General features: G+C 42.1%; 1 protein-coding gene and 1 long non-coding RNA gene across 2 annotated transcripts; one reads left to right on the forward strand and one right to left on the reverse strand.

Annotated features, from left to right (window-relative positions):
- The first annotated feature begins 516 nt into the window (after positions 1 to 516).
- LOC116718366 (uncharacterized) lies at positions 517 to 7,388 on the forward strand. Its single transcript, XR_004338922.1, has 2 exons — positions 517 to 3,271; positions 6,730 to 7,388. It is a non-coding gene; the product is annotated as an uncharacterized LOC116718366 (long non-coding RNA).
- Positions 7,389 to 18,878: 11,490 nt separating this feature from the next.
- Positions 18,879 to 22,705, reverse strand: LOC116718096 (uncharacterized). Its single transcript, XM_032559765.1, has one exon. The coding sequence runs from the start codon at positions 22,561 to 22,563 to the stop codon at positions 19,177 to 19,179; it is 3,387 nt and encodes a 1,128-aa protein (XP_032415656.1). The 5' UTR covers positions 22,564 to 22,705; the 3' UTR covers positions 18,879 to 19,176.
- Between the last annotated feature and the right edge of the window lie 1,440 nt (positions 22,706 to 24,145).

Genomic DNA, 24,145 nt, shown 5'->3' on the forward strand with positions numbered 1-24,145 from the left:
AGGAAAAAAAATAAAATAAAAAATTGAAGACGCGGTACCTGCACTTATGGTTAAAAAAATTAATTAATTTTAAAAATCACCCGTTTGTGTGCTGCCCCGACATCCCTGAGGACGAGCAAGGAGGGAGAGGGAAGGAGTTTTCAGGAAAACAATGACAGCTCGGGGTCATATCCTCACATCACTGGTCTGTGTGTGCCAACCCGGTCGAGAGGAAACGAGGCAGCAGGGAAATGATGTCGGGAGTACGAGGATGAAGGAGACTCCTTCGTAACCTCTTTTGGTTACATTTCAGAAGTTAAGCTGTTCTCCAGCTCTTCAGGGTGTTTGTTTCTGTCGCTAACCTCCCCGTATTTACTGTCACGGTAAGTGTGGGGGTGTCGGATCGACCGATGACAGGGTCTACCTGGCCAGAAGGCGGAATGGTGAATTCTAACTAGTTGGGACTCTAAACCTTGTGCTTTATTTTGCAGCGTCGCAGCATGTCCAAGCATACATCAAAATCCACGTAAGAATAACTTCTTAACATGACAATAAAAGCTTTAACTAGGACTTTAGTTAGGACACAATGCCCTATAGCGAAATCAAATTCAGACGCTCATTGGGTTGATCTGTGGACAAAAGATGTTCTCCCAAGTTGATCTGGAGTACAATGTGTCACTAAGTGAAGATGTGGCCTGCCAATAGACTCCTGCTAAAGAAAACTGAGGGCGTTCAGTTACGTCTTAGGATCCATTCACACCAGCCGTTTGGTTAGTCCGTTTTAGTTTAACTCTAGTTCGTTTGCCAAGAAAGTCTGATTGGTTTGGGGATGTGTGAATGCTCAACCAAACTCTGATGCTGCCTAAAAAAATTGAACTCTGTCTTTACAAACCCAGGTCTTGGTTTGGGTTGAACTGAACTCTGGCACGGTTTGAATACATAGATGGATGAACTGGAGACCGCTCCTAATGCACAAAGCAGATTAAACCAGAGGGCATTCTGGGTAAATACAACCAAAACAAACACTCTAATCCAATGCTAGCAGGAGAAACGTCTCCTGCTAGCATTGGACTAGATATTAGAGCTACAATCTGACACTACTCCATTTTTGTTTACCTTTAGCAAAGAAGGAAGTTGGGCTCGTGTCTTTTTCAGAGGTTTTGGTGTAGTTTCCTTCAGTTGTTCTTGGTGCAGCGCCCCTGCAGGCGAGGGGAGGAACAGGCTTTTCAAAGAGTTTGGTTCGTTTGACACAGTGCAGTGTGAAAGAGAAGCACAGCAGCTGGAAATGTAACAAATGTTGTGATTTTGGTCCCAATTCGAACCAAGTCTACCAGACTGTCAGGTGTGAAAACACCCTTAGTTAAAATGGGTTATGCGACCCAGTTACTGCACTTTTAAATTTTCCAGTCTGACAGTTTTGCTTTTTTTCAGTTGGATGGATGTAACATATATCGATATCACCGAATCCTGGCACTTTAACATCATTATGTAGACGTTTTACTCTTTATTTAACATTTCCTGTTTCACTAGTCAAAGATGAACCTTAAAGTCTTTGTCAAAGTGTTAATTCTACTCAGAGAAGCCTAAAATGAAGCGTTTCCCCATGTTTTAAAACATATCTTTTTTTACTGAAATGTGTTGCACGAATCATTGATTTAGCACTTCCTACTCTGTTACCTTTCCTTAATTGCTGTGACCTTTCACTTGTCAGAAACCACAATAAATCATTTTATATCGGCATATGAAATGGGATAAAGATGAACGGTCCTGCTGAGTTGCATGATTTAGGAAAGAAAATGTTCCGATCCACTTCCTGTTCTGGCGCCTTAAGAATGAAAGTGACATCAAATTCGTTATTGCGACATTACAAATGAGAGATTAGAGGGGAGGAGGAGGGGAATGATGCAATCAGAGTGCAAGTATCAGGATATCAGCCTGCTGGATCAGACGTACGGGACGAATCGGCACAGCAGTTTACTTAGTGTTTTGGACCTTTGTGGAGCGTCTAGTGAAGCTAAATGAAAACATATTGAGTCCCGAAGGTTGAAACACAAACCAGCAGGACATTGCGGAAGATCTGATGGAAAACCAAGGACAGCGCCTTGAAATATTGAGGTCATATGAACTTTTCTCCACTTTTTTTTTTTTTATGCTATAACCAGATTTCGGTCCCAAATCGAACCGAGTCTGCCAACAACAACCCCAAACTTTAACCGAGAGCATATTGGTGTGCTAAGATGGCCGAGTCCATCTCCAGGCGTTGATCCAATTGAGAATCTGAGGCAAAACTTGAAGACTGGTTGACGTCCGCCATCGAATCAGTAGAAAAGAGACGGAGAAAATGTCACTGTGTCTGTAAAGCTGTTTGGAGTCAGACGCAGAATGACTCCAGACGTTTGCTCCACAAACGGTTGAATAATGAGGGGCAAAAACAATTTTACACCAAAAAAATAAAAAAATAAATCTGAATATATAGCTACCCACCAGACTGTTTTGGTCTATCACATATAAAATCCTAATGAGGTACATGGAAGTTTGCGGACGTAGCACAGCAAAAAGCCGAAGGATGTGAATACTCTCGCGTGTCGCCACGGCAAATAAAAACACAGTTTGACATTTAGAAGTACAGCGCTTATTGGTTCGTCCAAACAAAAGCAGAAAAAGAGAAAGCTGCAGGAAGCGCTTCGCCTGGGACAATGGCTGCAGAATAAAAGCAAAGCTGAAGTACTGGTTTTTACAAAAGGTGTAAAAATAGCTGCAGAACTAATGGCTTGAATCAGAAAATAAAAGTACTGCACGAGAACAAGCTCTTTCCCTTTGTACTAAATAATCTTTGTGAGATTTACCTTTACATTTTCGGCACAAAGACAAGTAGAAAGCCAGCAAAGCATCTCCTGTGACTGTGTCTGTTTTGTTTTGGAGCAGTTTAACTTTCTCTCAGCCCATAAATCCACAATATTAGGTGCAGTTTTGAGACCAAGAATTTCCTCCATTAAAAAAAAAGAAAAAGAAATACATGTGTGTATATATAAACAACTAAAACAGCAGCCTGAAGCTGTGTCTGCTGCTTCGCTTGCCTTAACTCTGTCTGACCAGCACCGTTGTCACCAGGACCCAGTGGAGCTGCTTCCTCCACGCCGTACAAACACACAGCCGTGCTCCGGCGGGAAGCGACCGCATCTAAAGTCAACATGGCGGCCGCGTTCCCAGGCTTTGGAAATTAAAAGGCGTAATTAGGACTGCTGACATCTGATGGCCGAGCTGCAGGACGGGATATCAATATGGCAGCGTGGTATTTAGAAAAGGTCCCACTGTCTTTAATAAATGTTACAGATATGTTTGCGGCCTTGTTTTTTTCCTTCTTCTTCTTTTCTGTTGTTTCTAATTAAATCTATAATTATGGGAAATGTTTGCTGTGATTGCGCGTTGAATCTGAAAGAGAAACATGACTTTGTCCTCGAAACGCAACGTGCCGTGTTGTCTTGAGTGTCGTGTTCTCGTGTTGTTGTTTGTTCTTCTTATCTAGTTGCATTTATTTATTGTTAGTTGTACTTCTATTCATTTTATGTTCATTAGGTTATTATTCCGTGTAGGCTTGTGTTGTTATAATTGCTCTCTGCCATTCATCCATCACCCCTCACATCTGTTCGTTTACTCGCCCAGTTTCCACTCCTCCCTGGTGCTGAAGCACTTGAAGTTTTGGTCATTCATTTTCTTTTTCTTTCTTTTTTTTTTACGTCATTCATTCAATAAATATGGGTAGCTCATGTAACAGCCAAAGAAATCATTTATGAAGAGGAGCAGAAAGAAGCTATAGAACATCTCCATCCATACAGAGAGAATATTAGCTGTTCAACTCAGAAGAACATTACAGACATATTTCAAATACACGACCAAGTATCAGATTATTCAATGCCATAATCGTGTCATCATAATCATTTTCACATTTCTTTTAAATGGAGAAAGAGGCTTAGAATATCTTATTATTTCCATAAACCAACACCTTAAACTGAAAAGCGTCGCAGGTCAGAATATACTGTACTTTTTTTTTGGTCTCACTTCCGATTAAGGTATATTTGCTTTCTCTTTTTTTAATCAATCTGTTTTGAATGTCGTGTGGTGAATCCTTGCTGGATTCTCCGTTGTTTACTCCCGATTCCTTCCAAGTTATTCAAGGCTGGATCTGCTGTTCGTTCTCGGTGAAAAACCTCCTGCTCAGATTGGCTTTTTGACGTTTTCTGACAGACTGGTCTGGATTGAGGTCTGGACTTTGACTGGGCCTTTAAATATGCTTTGATCAGGGTCTCTTTTTTTATGTCAAATTAAAATAATATATCTTATTTGTTGCACTTTTTGTACAACTTTGTGTTGGTCTAGAACACGTATCAAACTAAAGGCCCGGGGACCAAATCTGGCCCCCCAGTGCTTTTTAGGTGGCCACCTAGAGTCCGGAGGCCCACATAAAAAGAACCTTTTGTGTGCTTAAATACTATTTTATCAATTGAATCAAATCAGTTTTCATCTGCATACTGCCAAATTACATCAATGTCAAAGATGTTCAATATTATTTCATTTTAAAGGGGCAGTATTATGTGAAATCGGCTTTTTTGAACTTTGTGTCACATTATAATGTTATTCCTTAGACTTAAACACACCTGGATTGTTGCTTTGATTCTTTCATGAATGTTTGGAAAATCCTTTAATTTCCCATGGAAACCGTTCAGCTCTGAAAAACTCTTGGTTCAACTGAGCGCCGAGACAAAGCTCCTCCTCTGAGCTACAGTTTCCTCCAATCAGCTCCTTCAGACTAGCCAGCAGCAATTAGTAAACACCTGGTGGAACTGCTGACCTGCTGAGCTCACTATACCAGCCTCTCAGTGAAAAATGTTGCTAAAGGGCTAATAGAGGAGCCATGTCGTGCTGACTTCCTGAAGGTTTCAGAAAGAGGAGGAGCTTCTTAAAGTGACAGAGGCCTTAAATTACAAAGTCAAATTTCTTTTGAGTCATATTTAATATATGCAGCATTTTTATAGCAACTGAACGTCACAGTTACTTGATTGTGCTACAAAATGGCACTATGTACCTGGAAAACACATTACACTGTTCCTTTAAGATGTACTTATTGAATGCAGCAGCTATTCATATTTTAAGTTTATTAATGGGTTCTATCTTAATGGCACAACTGGCCCTTTGAGAACATTAAATATCTTGGTACGGCCTAATCCAAACTGAAAACGAGTTAGACACCCCTGGTTTAGAAAATCCCAGCGAAACATGTTTGATACTTGATTTTGGGGGGAAACGGCGGATGTGCTTTTACAAAGCATTGTAGTTAGTGTCTTTTTCAGCTTTTCCTTTCGAGCACCGCGTTAAACAGGAAACAAACGTCTCCGACGTGCTGCACACAGAGGCCGCTTTCGGTCCCCTGGAAAGAGGAGAATCAGCTGATCTTTTTTTTTTTTTTTTTTCCAGCTGCTGGTTGCAGGTGGTCCCTGTGGACTCGTTGTCAAAGAAATGGGGCCTTATGTGTCTCCACTTAGTTCCTACGCACTCCCCATCCAGCGCCACATTCAGGGACGCTCTCGCCCTTGACACACATTCCTCCTCGCGTTCATTCATCTTTCCGAAAATGCACTTTGCCATTTGGGCTCGTTTTCCACGGGTCGTAACACGCCATGCAAAAAGAAGGGAAAAAAAACAACAAGAAACCATCAAGGAAGCCATTTATTGTTGTTTGGGCGCTGTAAAAACATTTGACGCGCCCATGATGTGATGTCCCCTAAAGAAAAAGAGCGTTAATTGTGGTTTGATTTGGTGTTTTCCTATCTTTTTTTTCCCCCCCTCCTTCAAACTGGTGCGTTTGTATCTTAATTCACAAAAAGTGTCCGCTGGCGTCTTCATTATCCCAATCAGGGAAGACCAACCCCTCCGCTCTGCCGCCACCACAAAGCCTCCCCTCTTTTTTCACAACTATGCCTGCAATGTTCGCTGTTGCTGTGGCAACCTTACGGCCAGCCAGGCATCTCTCTCGCTCGCTGCCTCGCTCTGTGGGATACACAGTGACTTCTGTCCCCCACCTCACGCAGCTGATGGAGGATTCACTGCTAGGTGCTGCGGAGTAGAAAGGTGCATGCACATGCATCCCCCACTTTTCTTTTTCTTTTTTTTTTTAACTTTCCTACCCCAGCAGTGATCCACTCGCATGTGAAAACACAACTCTGCAGAGGTTCAACTGGGATTGTTTTTTTTTCTTTTGGTCTGAAAGAGAAAATCGTGTCCAACAGCAAGAGGGCTTTTTAAAATGGTAATAGCTGTGTCCTGTGTTGGAGAATAGGGACTGAGTGCAATAGATTACCAGCACAGTGTGACAATGTAGCTCCAGTCAAGGACGTCAGCCGTTATCTGGGATGAACCGTCTGGTTGGAAGTAGAGCAAACCAGGTGGAATTTATAGGTTGAGGAGGTTAGATTTAGTTTCTGTTATAAAATAACTTACTTCTACTATAGTTCAGACATTTCTGTTTCCAGTAGATTGAGAAAATTAGCTGGAATTAACCGGAAAGTTAACTTGTCTATGTCTGATAATTAGTCCACACTGGGATTCAAGTGTGGAATAATTGCTTTTGACGAGTTAAAAATGTGTTTCTTACAATTTAAATAAAAAAATAAAAATGTATATATACAAAAATAATCACCTAAATAAACACAATGAGGTTTTATTATGATTGATTGTTTATTTTCTTTTTAATAGTTTGTCTACAGGCTTCCTTGGAGAGGCGGGGTTCACCCTGGACAGGTCGCCAGTCCGTCACAGGGCAACACAGAGACAGACAGGACAAACAACCAACCACACACACACACACACACACACACCTAGGGAGAATTGAGAGAGCTCAATCAACTTGACAGTCATGGTTTTGGACTGTGGGAGGGAGCCGGAGTACCCGGAGAGAACCCACAGCATGCACAGGGAGAACATGCAAACTCCGTGCAGAAAGACCCCGGGCCGGGAATCGAACGCAGGACCTTGTATTTTAAATTTTGTTATAAAATGTGGTGAAATTTAGCTTGTGTCCAGTTTGTGTGCGGTCTGCAGAGATTTCAGCTACTCTGTTTAAGCGCTGTGTGGAGGGAAGGTCTGCCCTGGCAATCGTCTCTGCAGGCCTAATTTGCTCGTTGTTGTTTGGACCCGACATGTTTTGTGGAACGAGCCAAAGCACACGGCGACGGACGGGAACAGGAGAGACTGAATAATTGGCAGCGTAGACGATGACCAGCTGCTCCTGTGGGACGTTGTACTTCATAAAGGATGCGCAGTTCACAATGTGAGGATCATCTCCGTTGGGTTATAGATTGGACTTTATCTATAGATAAAGTTTTTAATAAATGAAACATTCGTTTAAAAATCTACATTGTTTGTCCTTCACTCTGATTCTTTTGTACCAACTACATTAATTTGACGATCAACAGCACTTAAGTGTGGCAGAGGAAAACGCCAGGACTCCGTAGAGAATGCTGTGGTATTTTACGTTTGCATAACAAAACGCAACTGCATTATCTTCTTCGCTCAATCTGCAGCTGCTGTCGGTGTTTTGCAGGCAGGAGAAGCTGAGTGTTTGGGTTTGATGAAAATACGTTTAACCCAGTTTATTACCCCACACACACACACACACACACGGGCTGCAGCGCCTTCTATTCCTGTGAGCGTTTTTATTCTGCGTGAAGCTGAACCTCTGAGCGAGTGTTAAGCAGAGAAGGTGAGGGAGCAGATAACCCCTCACTAGTTTTCCTTTCCTCTTGAGGCATCAGTCGCCTAAGACTGAGATTACCTCTCTTTGGAAAAAAACCCAAAACAAAACATGATGCTTCTGCAAACTCTCTGAAACTGTAACGTCGAACATGAATCACGTCGGTTAGAAATACGGATCGCGTGTACGTCCAACTGATGAACAAATGAGATCCAGTTTGAGTTTATTTGTGCGGCGCGTCTCAGCGACAAGGCAGCTCAAAGTGTTTGACGCCGTAACAACGTCATGCAGTCACCAACTGTGAAACCAGCGATAAACGTTACATTTTGATATATATAAAAATATATGTATATAAATATGTTGATCAATGTTCCACTATAGCTATACATGTCTGTACCTGAGAGGTCTGGAAGGTTGAAACAGCAACAGCAACATCTTTAACTAAGCCGTTCAGTGATTTGTAGACTAACAGAAGTATTTTAAAGTCTGTTGTCTGAACTACAGGGAGAAAGTGGAGGGACTTTAGAACTGGGGTGATGTGCTCTTATCTGCCTGGTTTTAGTGAGAACGCGACCTGTGAAGACACTACTGCAGCAATAAATGTGTCTAAAGATAAACAAATAAAGAAGTTTCTCTAGATCTTACTGAGACATTTCATCCCTGGAAATGTTCTTCAGGTGACAGAAGACCGACTTTGTAACTGTATTTATGTGACTCTGAGGGTTCGGATCAGAGTCCATCACTACACACAGATTTTGCGCCTGATCTCTAGTTGCTAACCCTATCCCTAACATAATTACACACTGGCACAGATTTTTGTTTTTGTTTTACTGTATTAACGAAAAGAAACACAAAAAAAACCAGGGAGTTTGAAGGGTCAAAGAGTTATTTATGCACACCGATTTCGAAATTTCTGGTAACACTATATTTGAAGGGCTGCGCATAAGACGACATGACGCTGTCATAAACACGACATAACATCTGTCATGAACAAGAAGGACTCTTCATGGTTGTCTATGACTGTCGTCATGAAGTGTCATTTGGTAAATAATGGCACTATAGAACACAAAGTTCTATTAAAATTTGCATTTAAAGTCCATTAAAAGTGTCAACTTTGTGTTAAAAATGTCGTTATTTACCGAATGACACTTCATGTTAACAGTCATAAATATTAATGAGGACTCCTTCATGTTCATAACAGGTGTTATGTTTATGAGAGTGTTGTGTCAGTGTTATGCACACCCCGTCAAATAAAGTGTTACCGGTTTTTTCTGGTTATCAGGCTCTTTGCTGGTACTCAGACACTGACTACATTTATTACCAATGCTGTCACAGATGTGCGAAAAAAGCCCTAAAACGCATAAATTTTATTGTGGCAGCACATTTCAGAGTCAACCAGGATGCAACGAGGAACTCCATCATTCGGGAAAATAGCTACGATAGCTACACCTATAACTATACGTGCAATTATAATGCACTTATAAATGCATTATAATTACACATAAAACTGATTACGTGTTACGTTGTACAGCACAGCTGTACAACACACAACATATTATGACAAAGGCATGGTGTTACCCACTACAAGGTGTTCATAACTCATGTTTCCTCCATCAGAAGTGGTAGAAATCTATAGAAAAAACAAACAGTTTTGTTAGCTTTGAAGCAAATGTGCTTTTATCTCCACAGCTGTTGTTTGGGGCTCCTTGTTCCCGTTCACCTTTGACATCAACACAAGCGATGATGCAAGCAGACCAAGAGGGCCCGCTATCCCATGCTCTGTTTGAATCAAAGTGCGGGGGAAGCGGTTATGGCTTTGTCATGTCGGCTGAAGCTCATCAGCTTTAATTGCCCGGTTTTGTCTCGCAGGAGGCTGTTCTCAGAGCGCAAATGTTTGGCCTCCACTTCGCCGGGACGAAATGTTCCGTTCCTTAACGAGATCTCCTTGACTCTCCGGTCAAGGGCCTCTTCAGACTCGCAGGAGGAAGAAGGATAAGAAAAAGCAGGTGCGGTCTGAAGTTCTCACCAGAGCAAAGCTTCTCGGGGAAACAAACAGCTTAGTGCTGAAAGGGGTTTGTAATAAGATTTGGACTACGAAATTTATTTTCTTGATTAATTGCTTTTCAAAACTGGCGCTGTTTGGAGACTGACATGAAATTTTTGTTTGCTTAAATCACCATCAAACCAGTTTGCATGCAGTAACTACCAAGTTTACACACAGATAAAGGAGACTGAACTATGGGGAAAAGTTGGTTTTGCATTCCAGACACAAATCATCCTGATATGCAAATAAAAACAGCTATTCAATCGTAATTCGAAAAAGTGCCGCATTTAGACTTTATGAGAACAAGGTGATAGGGTATTCTTTCGTCCGCTTCCATCTGGCTGACTGATCTTTTAAAAACAACAGAAGCCTCTCCTAGCTTTAAAACGTTGTTGTTGCGCAACACCCCCCCGCCTTCTTTCTCTACTCTCTACTTCCTCTTCTGAGAGGGGATATGTGCTACCAGCTCTCCATCTAACAGGTTAATTGAGTTTCCTAAATCTGCTGGGATTTACCCTGTCCAGAAGTAAACTCTGTTTAAGCTGATGTGGAGAAGCGATTCGCCTGGTTTCTGACGGCCTACATCCAGGTGTCCCAACCTTCTTCCCCCTGTGAATTAGCCAGACTGAGCAGCCTACAGCCAACTAGTTTCACAGAGCACACCCGTTAACGGTCGCTCGTTCTCTATATTACAACGTGCATTTGTTATTGAACCAGGTAGGTTTTAGTGACTCGGCGAGTCCCAAGGATGATGTTTTACATATGGGCTACCAGCAACCTAAAAACATTTTCCACTTTTTCCTCTCTAGAATCAAACATCATAGCTATTTTACAACCATCAAAGAACTTTAAGGTGACTCATTAACTGAATGTCCACAACATCTTTTAGATTTTCTTTATGCTAAATATTTTATTAGTAAGGCATTTTTGCAAGGGTCAGTACAGCTTAATTCAGTAGCAGAAATAATCAAATAAGTAAAATCAATCATCTAGTCTATCTTTCCCTAATGCTGACACTGAGAACTAAAAAAGGGAACCTTTGAGAGAGACGGACAGAGCGTGGTTTTTCAAACCCCAGACCTGGCCTGATGATGATGAAGGTGTTGCAGCAGGAGGAGGAAGTTGATCGACGAAGCCAGGGATCTCTGTAGGTCTGATGAGCTTCTTCTCCGCATGGATGGTGAGGTCACACAGGACTTGGGTGCTGGCAGGAAGGAAGGCACCAGTTCTTCTTCTTTGCCTTTGTTCTTTGTCTTTGCCTTTGTCTTTATCTTCATCTTTGTCTTTGGGGTCTGAACCCAGCCGATGAGAGAAGTGCGATGTGAAGCCACAGGTTGCGGGGCTGACGGGTTGGTCCCCATGCGCAGGACAGTCTTTGGCTCTGTGGTGCCGGCTCTTCTTCAGCTGCAGAGTTCTTTGTCCATCTCGATCTCGGCTCGAAGCTGCCCGGAGGATCCAACCAAAGGTTCCTCTTTTGCACCCACCTTTTATAGGGTTTATCCACCCTTTTGGTGCGTTTGCATTGGCTAGCACTGTTGCTGTGCTTGTTTAATTGGCTGACTGCTTGGACAGATGATCTCATATCCATCACTGTCTTACAGACATTATGTCCTGATGTCTGTGCTAATGTCTCAGGGTTGCTCAACCTCCTATGTACATTGCCTGCACAACCTTTTCTCTGAAACGTTTACGTTGTTCAACACCCTGCTTCCATATAAGGCGTTGGTCATCTCTGCTCTCCTGTTAGTTCCCCTTTTCCCTTAACCTTTCACCTTTCACCTACCATCTACCTCCAACGTATCAGTGATGTTTAATTGCAGTTACACCTTTCTACACCATTTCAAGTTCAATGTCAAAATCACATTTATATCACATTTATTTTCTTTAGCTTCTCTGATTTAGCATTCATTTATAATTTTATAACCATAACTTATTAATTACTCTTATTATAATCTTAATGTGAGTTATTACAGATGTTTTCTGAAAAGAAACCAAGAATAATCCATGATTCTAATTATTTGATACCAAAGTTACAGTTACTTGTTTTTCTTGTAAGTGTTCCCACAAATGTAAGTGTAAGTATTATTACCAGTAAACCAATATTAATATAAGTATTTTACTTTGAATTTTATCAAATTACTCAAAATGTTTAGATTTTCTTCTTTAAAACTTTCATGCTTTGAAATAAGAAATAGTCTCAACTAGGCCTGTCACGATAGCAAATTTTGCTGAACGATTAATTGTCTCAAACATTATTGCGATAAACGATAATATTGTTTGAAGACCTTTTTACACTGAAAATGATGTAATAACGCATGTGATTTCTTGCCAAAGTTAGATACACTTTATTTTCAAAAGAACACTAAACACTGGAACTGATAAACAAAATCAACAAACCAAAAACAAAAATAAAATGGATTCTCAGTCTCCATTAACAAAAAATGTACTGGAAAAAAACTAAACATAAAGCCAAAGTGTAAATAAATACTGCATTCAACCAAAAGAGGGCAGATTATGAAGTCTGTATATTATGTTGCCCTTTAGTAATAATTAGATTTAAATAGAGAAGATGGGCACATCGACTACCTGAAGCAATAGTTCACACTACATGGTTTTTTGCTCCTATTTTTCCCCTTACAACAATCTTAAAACGTTGGTCTTCCTAAGATTGTGTGGTGTGTTACGGTAGATCGTCGTTGCAGCTCCGATCTAAATCAGGGATTTTCTCTGACTGGGATCTTAACGCAGCCTGTTGAATGTGACAGGTAGCCAATCAGAAAGCGCAGATTCTCCTCCGTGTTTTCTGAGGGGAAATTAGGAGGGGAATCCCAAACAGCTGAGACGGCGCAACCCGAAGTCCAGCGGACATTGGAGATGATATGTGGAAACAACATTAATGTTTATTCAACATGCAAAGAATATAGAAATGACAAGAGGAGGAGTTGGAGCGAAACCGGTAACTTTTCAGCTGTTCTTCGTTAACGTGACGTAAATAGGTTCTAATGATTTTCATTCAGTCAGGACTTTACGCTGACACTAGCCACATGCATTGCAGGTAGATTGTAGTAAAGCATTGATTAATGCCTGGTTTTAAAATTAGTTCACTGGACTTGTAGCCATTATTTTGTGCCCATTGTTGGACACCGCACGGCAGGACCGAACCCGATCGAACCGATATACCTAGGATTTCTGTCGGCTAATGTGTGATCTGTCAGGTTTTGAAAATGGGCCGACAATCGGCCGACAGCTCTAAGATCGTGTTGTGTGCGCTGGGCATTACACTAAGGAAATGAGGAAGGGAGGAGTCAAGAGATACAGCCGGCATTAGGAGAGCAAGCTGAGTAGTATAAAAGTTGAATGGTGAAAATAGCACAAAGTATGCAGGAGAAGAAGCGTGGCGAAATTTACGGAGCAACCAGGAAAGTGGAACTCAATAGTGTGAATGAATGCCTACAACATTCACACTAATAAAAATGTGTAGGGGGGTAAAGTGGAGGGACCAATGGTTCCCTGGCCCAACCTGTTCTGGCGAAGCTGCGCAGGTCACTTCCAGTTCAGACTTGTGGGAATAATGTATTTAGTGCCCACAGATTATTTATTTTCATAGCGCATGCTCACTGTGAGCTATTAGTACCCCAGCAACAGTTGCCATGCTGCTGACAATGATGTCATCAGCCTGATTTCAAATGATGTCAGTGCGAGGCCCTTCTAAGGATGCCTCTGTGATGTCATAGTCCATGACATCACCAACTGATCAGTTGAGTCTCCGGTCAGTCAACACAAAATTCATTTGGACACTTTAGCTGACGGAATAAAGATGAGCAACGAAAGCGACGTTTATGTGAGACCCAAGGTCTCCTTTTGGAGCAAAGTCAGAAAGACGTGTTGTTCTAACAGAGTTCATCCTGGGCAAACCACCCCAGACTATAGGAAGAAGAAATTTCTCAGCGAGCTTCTTTGGAAAATAATAGAGAAAGTGGCAGACGGCCCCACCATGCAACTCGTCAGGGAAGTCTTTTCGGAACAGCACAAAAAACTTTTGGCCTTACTGCTAAGGAAAACAGGGGAAATGAACGTGGACGTACTTTCAGATGTAGCAGAAGAACTGAGCGAACGAATTTTCCAAAGTATTGCGAGGGACGCGTTCCACTATGCTTCAGGTCTTAATTTAATTGCACTACTTGACTACCCAGAAGGACATGCATTTATTGTAAGAAAATTCAAACGCCACTTGGAGGATCCGGTTCCTAAAAAGAAAATGTTTACGACTACAAAAATGAAGATCAGGAGGACATTTTTTCCCAATGAAGATTTGTATAGTGATGAAAATTGCCTGAGTGAGTCTTACACTCAGGCAGAAATGGCTCCAGATCAGTTTTTAAAGGACGCAAATGAAATGGGATTTAAACGGGGAACTGAAGCCCAAAGAAAAAATATGGTGGAAAGAATATTTTGGAGACTAATTTATATCTCAAGTTACAGATCCAGCTATGGTCATTATAAAATGAAGGACACCGACCCCGTCCACAAGAAGCTTGGTCCAAAACTGTGGGAAGCGGTAAAAGATATAGATTTTATATTTTTTGAGGACATGGAGACAAAACTCGGCCAGGATATCTTTCAACTTCTGAGCGGAAATGATGACGTAGTACAAGAGTTATTGTTTAAAATGATAAAAAGCGAAAACCCGCTGGTCATTTATAAACTAACCGAATGTTTCCGAAGAACCCTGGCACGTCCAAGAAAAATTCATTTTAAGAAAAATTATATTAGAAAGGCGTGGAAGTGGTTTGAACAGGCAATCTGCTGTGGAGAAGATTTAGAAGAAAGTCAAGACATTTTTAACAATGGACCAAATGTTGAGCGTCGCCCTGTCGCTGACTCGGAACCGGCTTCTGAGGCCGGTCCGGCCCCTGGCTCGGGACCGGCCTCTGACTCGGTACCGGCCTCTGACTCGGAACCGGCTTCTGACTCGGGACCGGCCTCTGACTCGGGACCGGCCTCTGAGTCCGGTCCAGCCTCTGACTCTGGACCGGCCTCTGACTCGGGACCGGCCTCTGACTCGGGACCGGCCTCTGAGTCGGGGCTGGCCTCTGACTCGGGACCGGACTCTGACTCGGGACCGGCCTCTGAGTCCGATCCGGCCCCTGACTCGGGTCCGGCCTCTGACTCGGGGCCGGCCTCTGAGTTGGGGCCGGCCTCTGACTCGGGGCCGAGTTGGGACCGGCCTCCGAGTCAGGACTGACCTCTGAGTCGGGCAATAGGGCGAGTCGCCTTTTTGCATTTCAACTTAGGAAAGCCCAAATAAATAGACATGTCCCCAAAATAAAACACCCCTCAACAATGCAGACTAAAACACAACCCAAAGAAATAGCTGAAGCATTCGCAGAATACTATAAAAAACTATATGATAATACGGACAAAAACACTCAGGAAGATGTAACATCCTCTTTTTTCAAAAAGATTAATCTCCCAACTTTGTCAGAAGAAGAGTCGCTGGAAATGACCCGACCTATAACTTCACAGGAAATTATGAATGTTATTAAAAACCTCAAAAACAACAAATCCCCGGGGACAGATGGACTGCCAGGGGAATTCTACAAAACATTTAGCCAAGAACTAACGCCAGCAATATGTAAGGTATTCAACTATGCACTAACAGAGGGGGACCCCCCTAAATCACGGTCTGAAGCCATTATATCGGTAATCTATAAAGAAGGTAAAGACCCAACTATGTGTGAAGGCTATAGACCCGTGAGCTTATTATGCAACGATTTAAAAATACTAACAAGTATAATGGCAAAAAGAATGCAAAAATATATAGCTAAATTGATTAAACCAGACCAAACGCGATTTATTCTGGGGAGGCAGGGAGCAAACAATATTAGAAGAATATTAAATGTAATGTCATATACAAAATTTAAATCATTATCCTCCCTTTTAATTAGTTTAGATGCCCAAAAGGCTTTTGACAGGGTAAAATGGAGTTTTCTATACCAGACATTATTGAGATTTGGATTTTCACAGCAATTTGTTGAATGGGTGAAAGTAATCTATAAAAATCCAAAATTCCGAATTCGAATTAATGAAGTCTGTATACTATGTTGCCCTTCAGTAATAATTAGATTTAAATAGAGAAGATGGGCACATCGACTACCTGATGCAATAGTTACATGATTTTTTGCTCCTATTTTTCCCCTTACAACAATCTTAAAACGTTGGTCTTCCTAAGATTGTGTGGTGTGTTACGGTAGATCATCGTTGCCGCTCTGATCTAAATCAGGGATTTTCCCCGACTGGGATCTTAACGCAGCCTGTTGAATGTGACAGGCAGCCAATCAGAAAGCTCGGATTCTCCTCCGTGTTTTCTGAGGGGAAATTACGGAGGGGAATCCCAAACAGCTGACACGGCGCAACCCGAAGTCCAGCGGACGATATGTGGAAACAACATTAATGTTTATTCAACATGCAAAGAATATAGAAATGACAAGGGGAGGAGTTGGAGCGAAACCGGTAACTTTTCAGCTGTTCTTCGTTAACGTGACGTAAATAGGTTCTAATGATTTTCATTCAGTCAGGACTTTACGCTGACACTAGCCACATGCATTGCAGGTAGATTGTAGTAAAGCATTGATTAATGCCTGGTTTTAAAATTAGTTCACTGGACTTGTAGCCATTATTTTGTGCCCATTGTTGGACACCACAGGGCAGGACCAAACCCGATCGAACCGATATATCTAGGATTTCTGTCGACTAATGTGTGATCAGGTTTTGAAAATGGGCCGATCGGCTGACAGCTCTAAGATCGTGTCGCGTCCGCTGGGCATTAAACTAAGGAAATGAGGAAGGGAGGAGTCAGTGGAGAGCACCGGAGTTGAGCCTTTTATCATTCAGTGTCATTAACAGAAAGAGGAAAAGGCCGGAAGAGACGATAATGCCGATAATTAAAATGGGGTCGATAGTTTTAATTTATTGTACGATTAATTGATTTATCGTTTATCGCGACAGGCCTAGAACTATTTTTATAAATCTGCAGGCTGGAAACTTACTTCCTCTTTTTCCAGGAAACCTGCTTTTCCTGTTTCATGACTCTCTCTGTCTGACTATGATTTCTTATGATTAGATAGAAAAAAGTAGAATTAAAGCAAAGTTTGCATGAGACAAAAACAACACACACAACCAGATTTATTTTATTGACATTTAAGTCTACTGTTGGGCCTTGATGTCACTTGAGTGATTCATTTTAAAGGTAACTTTATTTATTATTACTGTTAAACTTAAATCTCCAGCATGGGGAAGTGGGATGAGCTCGGGTTTTCTTGACAACGTCTACAGATAAGGAGCTGATGCTGCTTGCAAGGGATTCCTCTTTAAGTCAAAGTCTTGTAAACAGAAGCCTCGCAGATATTTATACTGCCTGTGTTTATTTATTTTATCTTTGCCCTTACGTCATTGTTTTATTGGGATTTGATGTGAATACAAAAAAAAAAGGGCACAGCAACTGGGAAGTCAGAGGAAACAAACGACGCTTCTCGACGTGTGTTGCGGATAAAAGTCTGAAAAGTGTGGCTTGTATTGGCGTCCGCCATTCTGGATTCCATTTACAGGTGAATTTCCAGCATTGCCCTGCATTTAGCTCTACTTCCCATCATTCATTCAGTCACACAGTTCCAAAGAATAAACAGGTTAAATTTCATCAATGGCAACATGGACCTTTGTTGTTGTTGTTTCTTCATCGCGTCCCGGCAGTGTGGCACTCAGGATTGGCATCTACGAAAGTGTCGGGGCTTTCGCCGTGACGCTCAAATTTAATTTCCGCGTGAGACTTTAATAGAAATTGCGTCTGTTTTTTTTTTTTAAATGCAATGCACACAGAGGCAAAAAACAAAGGAGAAAATGCTTAAATGGAAAGTAGACTGGAGTAGAGGAGACAAAACAGCAAAGAGATAGTCAACACCCTAGAGGTCTGCCTCTAAACCTGCAGAAAGAGAGAAAAAACAAAACAGAGAAACCGCAACAACAAACGACGTGAGCATGTATAATAATATGATTGAAAAGGACACGGTAATATAAGATGTATTTAGTGAATTTACCTACGACCTGTTAGACTCACAGATCCAAATTTACCTTCATGGAAAAACCAAATGTTTATCGACATATTTGCCTGAAGCTACAGTTTGTTTCACACTCTTTTTTTTCTGGGCATTTATTCACCAATAACAGTTCCACGTCAAATTTCATTTCAAAAGCTTGAACACGTAGATCTCCATTTTTCAGGAGACGTATGGAAGACGAGCAAGCCGCAGAACGCCTCGTTATTTCAAACGCTCGTCGACGTAGCGGCCCGAATCAATCCGCCGGCACACCGGCCGGCCGATCGCCTGGGTCAGAGGTCAGCTAAACAGCACATTCATTCCTGAAAGCGGCAGCGAGCGCAGCCTGCGCCGTCCCTCTTCAGAAAGCCGGCCAACCGACCAGCCAGCCAATTAATCAGCTTGGCAGCCCGCCATCCGCAAGACTGATGGCATGATGGGAACATGAGGGAAACGGGAGGCGTGAGGGGAGGAGAGGGGGAAGCTGACGAAAGCATTCCTTTCGGTGACAGCTAATATTGTCGTAGGCGCGGAGCACTTTACACAGTTCAGCGGGGCCGCAGAGGGGCACGAATCGACCGCTTTTAAATGAGAGAGTGACTGAACGGATCAATTTTGAGTGCTGATTAATTCCTCTTTGGTTAAAAAGGGCCGGAAAATCTGAACTCGTTTTCCCTTCTGTGGCTTTTCTTCACACACGGGCCCTCTTCACTGACAAACAAGAAGGAAGAGGCTATTCAGCCGCCACGAAGAATTCACTGTTCTCATTCCGTTGATGGTTAGTGTTTTTCTCTTAGTTGTGGGGACAATATCAGGCGGGGCCTTTAAAGGTGCAATGTGTAACTTTTAACAAAAATATGGGGGGGTTTTCCCATGTTTGTTAAAACTGTCACCAAAACTGTACATTTCGTTTGGGTGTAGATTTCAAATCAACATCTATAGCTAAAAATTCTGTTTATAACATCTAGAAGTGTTACGGAGTAAAGCTTCTTCTCAAACAAGACGGAGGCTCGTATTTCTTTTACTGAACCTTTCTGTTCAGTATTTATTGAAGAGAAAAAGAACGGCGTCAGCTGATAACGAGCAACAGCTGTTCGTAACCAATAGCAATCAAAAGTCAACAAAGCAAGATAGTGACAAACAGTAACAGATCCTTAAGCATTCTTCAAAATAAAAGACTTCCTCTATTCAAATAAATCATGTCTTGCACTTAAATATATTTCACTTCACCTTTGTAATTATATACAATCATGTTCAATACAATTAATAATAATCATCATGTAAATTATGCTTAACATATAATTGTAAATCAGTCACTTATCATGCAAATATACCGAATAACATAAGTGTAAAAAAGTCACAACAACATTGCATGAACGTATGAGACCATCCCTGCCTGGAAAGACCTCTACAATTCTACCCATTTTCCATGTCTGTCTGGGTGTATTGTCCTCCCCCAAAAGAACTACATCTCCTACTTTAAGTAGTGTTGGAGTACGACTGTTCACCCTGTGGGCTGATTTCAAGTCCATCAAATAATCTCTGCGCCAGCGTTTGCAAAGGCCTATCAAAAGTTTCTGTTGGTATTTCCACCTCCTACCTAGCTGTTCGCGGTTAGCAGTGAGAACCTGATTTAGGTGAGGTGAAGGACTAATCTTTGGTGGCAAGGAAGTTAAGCGTTTACCAACTAGGAAATGAGATGGGGTAAGTGGCTGGGGCTCTAATGCATCACTAGTTACATAGGACAGAGGCCTAGAGTTCAAAACTGCCTCAACTTCAGTAAGAACAGTTGTGAGCTCCTCAAAACTCAAAGATGCTTTCCCCAGTACCTTTCTTAAGCATGTTTTTACAGATCTCACAAGCCTTTCCCAGAATCCCCCCCACCAAGCTGCTCGCTCAGCGATAAACTTCCATGTGATTCCCTTGTCAGTGAAAAACTCTGTGAGTGTCGATCCTAAGATATTTTGCCATAACTCTTTTAAATCTTTGTCAGCTCTTTTGAATGTTCTAGCGTTGTCAGAGTAAATGACCCTACATAGACCTCGTCTTGCAATGAATCTCTTTAAGGCCAATAAGAAATTCTCTGTAGTCTGATCTGAGACCAACTCTAAGTGTACTGCTCTTGTCACTGCACATGTAAACAGTGCTATATATGATTTTACAGACCCGTCCTTAGTTTTAACATATAAGGGTCCAGCAAAATCTACACCAGTAACTTCAAAGGGAGGTGATTCTATTACTCTGTCTCGAGGTAAGGGAGCAGTAATCTGTTGTGCTGCCTTAACCTTTAGTTTTTTGCAAATGTAACATTTTGAAACAATGTTTCTTACAAGCTGTCTGCCTCTCAAAATCCAATATTGTTCTCTAACTTGAGTTAATGTGTCTCTTACACCAGAATGCATCACTCTTTCGTGACATGACTGAACTAATAGTTCAGAATACTTGTGATTTGTCGGTAGTATCCAAGGGTGTTGTTCTCTGAAACTAAGATCTGAATTCTGCAGTCTTCCCCCAACACTTATTAGACCATTTTCATCTAAGAATGGTTTCAAATCTTTGATTTTTGAATCTACCTTCACATTTTGGTTTGACCTTAACTGCGATATTTCAGAACTGAAACAACTCTCTTGTGTTGCCTTAATCCAGTACATTTCAGCTGCACCAAGTTCTTCTGTACTTAACTCTCCCTGAACCTTCAGACAAGATCTTGTGTTACTAACAAACCGCTTTACCCATGCAGTGATTCTTAACGTGGTCTTAAGCTTGCTGTACTTTTCTAAGTTTAACAGAGGTTCAGTTTGCTCGGTGCCAGTGAACTGCACGACAGTCTCATACCCAGCCCTCAGCTCTGCATTCACTTCATCCAATACATAGTCATTACAAATATTCAGCTCCTTCTCATCTGTAGACAGTGAAGTGGGTCCCTTCCACCACAGCTGGCTCTCAATAAGGCTCCGAGCATGGTAACCCCGCGTAAGAAGGTCGGCAGGGTTCATTTTGCCAGCACAGTGGGACCAGAGTTCTGGATTTGTGAGCCCTTGTATTTCTGCCACTCTGTTGCTCACAAATGGTTTCCATCGACATGATGAGCTGCGGATCCAGTGAAGCGTAATCATAGAGTCCGTCCACATGTTGAGTTGGTTTTTCTCCATGTTCAGTGGCTTAAGGAGGCTGTTTCCTAATCTTGCTCCAATAAGTGCACCCATGAGCTCCAAGCGAGGTAATGTCATTTTCTTTAATGGTGCTACTCGTGACTTGGAGGCCACAAAACTGGTAATAGTCTCTCCTAGGTTGTTTTGTCCTTGAAGATATGCCACAGCACCGTAAGCCTTTTCACTTGCATCACAGTAGACATGCAACTTTACAGTGTGTGACTCTTTGTTGATCTCAGTGTGGTACCACCTGGGAATAGACACCAGGTGTAACAGTGGTAACTCCACACACCACTGCTCCCACTTCTTTTCTAAGTCAGTAGGTAATGGTTCATCCCAACTCAGTCCCTTTTCCCACATCTCTTGGAAAAGGCACTTTACTCGGACTGTAAAAGGAGTAAGAAACCCAATAGGGTCGAATATACGGGCTGATGTTCTTAGTACACTTCTTTTTGTATTTTCTCTGTCTTTCAAAATGTCCATTAACCCCTTTTGATCAAACACAAAATCATCGTGTTCCGGTCTCCAAACCAGTCCAAGTACTTTAAGCACATTTCCACTGGACTCTGTATCACCAGTGAGCTCTACTCCATTCTCTTTCCACATGGCTTTCAGATCAGGTGAGTTGGTAACCCATTTGCAGAGGTTCATGCTTGCCTGAGAGAGAATGTACTTTGCTGCAGTTGTCATGTGAAGAGCATCCTGCACAGTAGGTGAGCTTGAAATAAAGTCATCTACATACATAGAGTCTCTGAGAGCCTGTACTGCCCTTGGCTGTTTTCTTTCAAATTGTTTGAGATGTTTTCTGATGGTGGCAGCAAGCAAGAATGGGCTGGGAGTTACTCCAAAAACAATTCTTTTCATCCTCAGGACACGCACCTCATTTTTCCAGTCCTCAGCTAAAGGTCTGTGCATCCACAAGAACCTGACAGCATCTCTGTCCTTTTCTGCTAGTGAGATTTGAAGAAAAGCCTTAGTTATATCAGCAGTAAATGCTATCTTGTGCAATCTGAACTTTATGAGCACATCTAGCAGGTTTGGGTTCAGGTTAGGTCCAGTGTACAGACAGTCGTTGAGGGATGGACTGTTTGCCTCATGTGAGGATGCATCAAATACCACTCGAAGTTTGGTTGTGGCCTTTTCTTCTCTTATTACAGCATGATGAGGCATATAATATTTCACAGTCTGTTGATCCATTTCTGGTTTTCCATCTGCAACCTCCTCACAGATACCATTTTGAAGATAGTCTTCTATTACATCGTTGTATCTGGCAAATAAATTTACATCAGTCTTCAGCCTTCTTGTTAGATTCTCAAAGCGTTTCTTCGCTACCCTGAAGTTGTCTGGAAGCTGGTCTTTGTCACATTGCCAGGGTAACTCAACTTGGTACCTTCCGTCTTCAAATGTTGTTGTTTGTTCAAAACGTTGCATAATTTCTGAGTCCTCTGGGCTTTCTGACTGTTTGTTTACAATACCCAGGGACTCCACCTCCCAGAATGCATGCAACTGCTTAGACAGCTGGGTGTCTTCGTTCAAACTAATGTGCATACACGTGGTGTCTGTAACACTGGAGGTAGTCACTGGTCCCTGTAAAGCCCATCCAAAAAGGGTTTCAACTGCCACTAATGAATCTGTAACCCTTTGGACCTTTCCAGTAACAGCCTGCCAGTAGTAATCTGCTCCAATTAACATCTGCAGCTCTTGTTCATTAGCACCCTCTAGTGTCTCCAAGCTGCAGTCCTCTTTTCTTAATCTCTGCTTGAATGGGCTCAGTTGGTACCTTTATTACAGCAGTGCACACCTCGGGGGTCTCTACAGCATCTATTTCAATTTTCCGTTCAGTGTTCCACACATTTTCAAGTTGAACTCTCACTATGTTGCGTTTCTCTACTACAGGACTAGTGGAACCAAAAACATGGAGGTTTAGTGTCTCTTGCCTCACAACTGGCAGTCCTAGGGCTCGGACAATGTCTCTGTGAACAAAACTACGCTGGCTACCTCCATCTAACAGACAGCGAGATATTTTTCTCTCCTTTGGTCCTACAGCCCATGCCTTAACCGTTTGGAGCAATACTGTGTTCTGAGTATTTGTCTTCACTTTGACTGAGCTGGTCACCGAAGACAACACAGCCTCTGCATTTCCACTATTGCTGGTACTGTCGACTTCTGGTTTAGCTTCAGATTGTTCACAAACTGACAAGTGGTGTTTTCGATTGCACTGTCTGCACAAAATCTTCAATCTGCAGTATTTCGCAATATGTTTCGGGCCCAGGCAGACAAAACACCGTCCAAGCCTTTTCAGTTTCTCCCTGCGTGCACTTACTGTAAAACCAGGACAGTTCTCTGGTTTATGGTCATTACCGTCACAAAACACACAAGTTTGTGGCACGACGCTGGCTGTGTGCAAAGCAGTCGCTGATGGGATGCTCCACTTTCTGGGTTGATCACAGGCATAGGATGGCTTACCCACATGCTTGTGTTGTGGGCTCGGGCTCTTCAATGTGTGGCCTGGTCTGGTCAGCAGAAGCGCCCGTTCTCTGCTTTGCACTTCATTTTGCAGAAACTGAATCAATTCTGGGACTTTCCATTCATTAGTTGAGTTTTGTTGCCGTGTATAAGCAAGTGCTATGTCTTCTGGAATAAGCTGTAGCAACACTGGACATAGGAGACAGCCGTAAGTATCACTTTGCACTCCAAGAGACTCCAAGCTCCGTATCTGGATCTCGCATTCATCATAAATGTGCCTCAAAGCTGCAACATCAGATGATCTTCTCACAGGTGTCAAGTTCAGCAATTTAGACATATGAGCACTTATCACAATATCCTTCCTTCCAAAACGATTCTGGAGTAACTCTATTGCAGCATCATAGTTGACATCTGTCATTGTCAGTCCTGCAATAGTCCGAGCAGCTGCTCCAGTCAGGTAAGATCTCAGGTAAGTGAACTTGTCCGTCTTACATAGTCCATCATTTCTGTGAATGGCTGATTCATACTGTGACCAGAATTCCTGCCATTGGCTTATTTCTCCATCATACTTGATTATCGTTAGTTTGGGCAGTTTAACCGTCTGTTTGGATTGTGATGAAAATGAGCCGTTGTTTACGTCACTCACACGCGCTCTCAGGGTGTC

Source organism: Xiphophorus hellerii, chromosome 4, assembly GCF_003331165.1.
Source record: "Xiphophorus hellerii strain 12219 chromosome 4, Xiphophorus_hellerii-4.1, whole genome shotgun sequence".
In the NCBI taxonomy this organism is placed as follows: domain Eukaryota; kingdom Metazoa; phylum Chordata; class Actinopteri; order Cyprinodontiformes; family Poeciliidae; genus Xiphophorus; species Xiphophorus hellerii.

What these genes read in the sequence shown, in the direction of transcription:
- LOC116718096 (XM_032559765.1), bottom strand. Translation starts at nt 22,563, where the DNA reads ATGCACATTAGTTTGAACGAAGACACCCAGCTGTCTAAGCAGTTGCAT.